Source organism: Buceros rhinoceros, unplaced genomic scaffold (genome assembly GCF_000710305.1).
Source record: "Buceros rhinoceros silvestris isolate BGI_N320 unplaced genomic scaffold, ASM71030v1 scaffold16946, whole genome shotgun sequence".
Taxonomy (NCBI): Eukaryota; Metazoa; Chordata; class Aves; order Bucerotiformes; family Bucerotidae; genus Buceros; species Buceros rhinoceros.
Window position 1 is genome coordinate 2,540 of NW_010415941.1, and position 3,986 is coordinate 6,525.

The 3,986-nt window shown below is 39.6% G+C and overlaps 1 protein-coding gene across 1 annotated transcript; it reads left to right on the forward strand.

Annotated features, from left to right (window-relative positions):
• Nucleotides 1-810: 810 nt before the first annotated feature.
• On the forward strand, nucleotides 811-3,455 carry ACOT13 (acyl-CoA thioesterase 13; the record flags this gene model as incomplete). Its single annotated transcript, XM_010137608.1, has 2 exons — nucleotides 811-995; nucleotides 3,134-3,455. Coding segments are annotated over 2 exons (342 nt in total), but the record flags the coding sequence as incomplete, so codon positions are not given.
• Nucleotides 3,456-3,986: the final 531 nt, after the last annotated feature.

Here is a 3,986-nt window from a genome sequence, read left to right on the forward strand (position 1 = left end):
TTCAACAATCCAAGGGTACTTCGAAGCTTAGTTGTAGCTCTAAATATGTACGCTGAACTTAGCCCAGTTTTACGTCTGCTTTCAGATTTTGAATATAGTGCTACTAACTGAAGAAAAAAAGAGTTTTAAACTCTGGATGACAGTAATTTATTGGTCTCGTTCCAAGGGGAAGCGTGGTACCAAAGATGTACTGTAATTTTCTGGAATAAAGGTGTATACACAAGTCATGATGCTGTAATACAGTGTGATACAGTCTTGGATACTCCTACCCACAAATACGAATTCCAGTCCAGCGAGGCCAATCTGACCAGCATTTCAGTGCTCATTTCAAAACACTCATTTTACAGAGGATGCTCTAGTGTAACAATTACTCAATTACTGTCAGGTCTCATTTCCATTATGTGAGCTAACAAATACATCTTCACAACTGTGGTACACATAGATAGTCAGAGCAGTTTTGTGGTCCCTCTAATCTGTTTTTTCAGTCTCAAATTAAAGCAAAATGAAAAGTGAAGAATGGTGTCTCCTGAGCAATTCCTGAGAGCAGAGCAAGTACTGAAGTTTTGTTAATGCTGTCAGTTTAAATATTTATCTGTACTACAAATAAATACATTTTTTCCTAAGGCGACACCTACTGTTCTGAATTTATGGGAATTCCAAATGTGACAGCTGAATTACTGTATTTTCCATCTTTTAATTTGTCTCATGAGTCCCAAATTAAACAAGATTTACTTCCAATTTGATTCAGGGCAGTATCAGGTGTTGGTACTATTGTCACTAAAGCTTTTTATTCCTTTTTTGGTTATACAGATGAAACTTCTTTCTGCAACTCCTGGAAAAGTTGTTTGTGAAATGAAAGTAGAGGAGGAGCACACTAACAGAGGCGGCACCTTGCATGGAGGTTTGACAGCCACGCTTGTGGATGTGGTGTCAACAACAGCATTGCTGTACACAGAAAGAGCAGTGCCTGGGGTCAGTGTGGACATGAACATCACGTAGGTATCACCCGCCGTGTTGACCAGAACAAACTAACATTTCTTACCCTAACGCGGTACTGATTCCATTGTGCTTCATTTCTATGCTGTAGCACTCACTTGAAAAAGGTGTTTTCTTTGGTTTCAGAAGCCTTGTTTTGGTAAATTAAGGGGGGAATGTATTTGGGGATATTGCCATTTGGTTGCAAAATTTGAGTTGGACTTTCTGAAGCTTTTGTTACATGCGTTTAAGAGACGGTACCCATTCATTCATAGAATGTCAAGGGACATTGATATCTGATAAATTTTAGTCTGAGGAAATTAGCTCAACTTCTGGCTTCACTTGTGAAGATGAGTTAGAGTGTGTCCTCAAACACCAAGGTCTAGGGTAAGCAGCTTTTTACAAACCCTTTTTTTAGCATTAGTCCATAAAATGTTAAACCAGGAGAACACATTTAAAGAAAAAACAGTTTAGCTCTGTTATATGCTCACATAGAGGGTGAATTACAGGTTGAATCAGAATTTCCCAGTAGAGGAAGATTCCTTTGCTCTAGATCATTTAAAGTAATTTTATACTAAAATTAGTTCTTCCTGTAATTCAAATTTAAAGCACAGTGTCTTACCTTCTTCGATCATGCTATTACAGCTTATCAGCTTTGACTCACTAAATGAGGAGATGATGACTGATTGGAACTACAGTAATCCTACTTGGAATAATGAACAGACAGCATTAAAAGTCTTGGAAAAGTAACCTCACATCAAAACTGTCTTTAAAAACAAAACCGCACAACTTTAGAAGTGCGTGTGGGGGGGTGATCTGTATCTTTACCAGGTTCCTTCCTTTCCCCCCAGCACCTTCTGATTTCTCTACTGGGCAGATCAGACTGGAGCATCTGCTTAAGCCTGATACTAGCACTGTGATGACTAGGAAACTACTGGAAAGGAAAACCTGAAATTCTCCTGTGATTATGTGTTTTTCCATACTATAGTGTAAAAAGAACCAAACATCTGATTTATTTACACTATCAAGTATGCCCACCCAACTACATAAGGGCTAGAATCTTCAGAAGGTTCTCTCTGGAGGTGATCCAAAGTGACTGAGTAGCACTTTTAGGAACTGTTACGTGAAGGAAAATTAATAGCTCTGTTTAACACGGACTAGTTTAACTGAAGAAGTGGGACTGGGTATCAGATATTGCTATGATACCATTTTTTCCTTTTTGGGAAGGAACTTTATAGCTGGCAGGAGGAAGCTACTTCAGCAATGGAAGGAACAGAGAGAAATGTTTTGGTTTTTCTATCACGAGTTAGCAGCAGCAGTCTCTGAGAATGAACCAAGACTGAGACCCTGCCCCCATCAACTAATGGGCCTTGTGCTACACCAGCATTACGTGTGACCGACACACTTTTGACATGGTGTCATGTAGAGAAATGGACTGGTTGATGAAATTTATCTCAGTAAGATTTATATCCAGCAATTCTACATTCCCTGATTTGAATATTGTTCCCTTACCTCAGAGCATGGGTGAATCATGTTCCTCCTAATTCTTTCCAGGCGTTTTGTGGAGGAATTTCTTCCCTTTCCCCGGAGAGTGTTTTAAAAGCACACGCTCCCACTAGTGTAAATAGAAACAATTATCTAACGAACAGAAACAGCATTAAAGCTGGGAAGTTTGAAGGCCTCCCAGATTTCCATGACTTTTCTCTGACCAGCGTATGGGAAGCAGTTAACCTATGCTTAGGTTCCACACAGAAGTGACCTTCTGGCCTTTGTAACAGAGACATTTTTGCGGCTGAACCAGCAAGACTAGTTTAGAAATGCTGTAGGGAACAGCAGTGGCTGGAAAAGGACTTGGAGCTGAACTTCTAACTGAGGTCTTTGATAACCAATTGTTCCTGTTCCAAAATGGACTTTTCCTCAGAAAAAAAACCAATGGGTTTCTTTCCATCGTCCATTTTCTCAGATAACTCTTAGGCTGAACTGTACTGCAGTACTTAAGAGGAACTCTGTGCCTTTAAGATTTGCAAGCAGGCAGTTAGACCTGTCTTTTATTTCTCACTTTTGCTACTTCCCTTCACAATAACCTAAAATGCAGGAATATTCTTGGATTTGTGCTCTGTACAGCCTCTTAACCTGTGCGTTTTGTTCTTCATTGAAGATACACTTCTGCTGCTAAGATTGGAGAAGAGATACTGATTACAGCTCAGATTTTGAAGCAAGGAAGAAATATTGCATTTGCCACCGTGGATTTAACAAATAAGGCGACAGGAAAGTTAATTGCTCAAGGCAGACATACAAAGTATCTAGGAAATTAATATAAGTAGTTTAAAAAATAACGTTCGGCTTAATGCTATATGGAATGATTTCCTCATTTATACAATGACACCATCTGCACAACATTGTGATAGTCTATATAGAATGTCTCACTCCCATAATAAACGAACAAATTCCTTAATTACCACCAGTATTGCTACAAGCCTAAAATGAGTGCCTATTTTGGGATGAACAGCAGTGGGATAGCACAGAGATGCATCTGGCTTTTTTTGGTCAAGATAGCAGACGGGAAGAGGCTTTTGACCAGCCATATGGTTTACCAGCATGACAGTGTTTTAAGAGATCTGTTTTCTTTCCCTGTGGTGTCAGTGTGACAAAGCAACCCTGTCTTCAGGCCCATCACAGTCAGACACCACAGTATGTGCTCACAAACTGAACTACTTGTTCTGTAAGGTGATGGTACAGAGTTCCTGAAACGCAGCGTGAAACCGGTTTGAAAGCGTAAAGCAGACTAGTACAGAATGTAATTTGCTTATGCTGTAACAAATTCAGAAGTATCCAATAAAGCTTTCTGAACAACCTTTCTAAAGATCATCCAATGGTTTTGTAATCTCTTTGCACTGAGCAGAAGCTTGTCAGCATGGGCTGGGTGAGAGGGGATGTGGCAAAACCTTTGTACACAAATTCTCCTGAGATTTCATCATCACTCCCTGTGATTCCTGAATGTGCAGTTACAT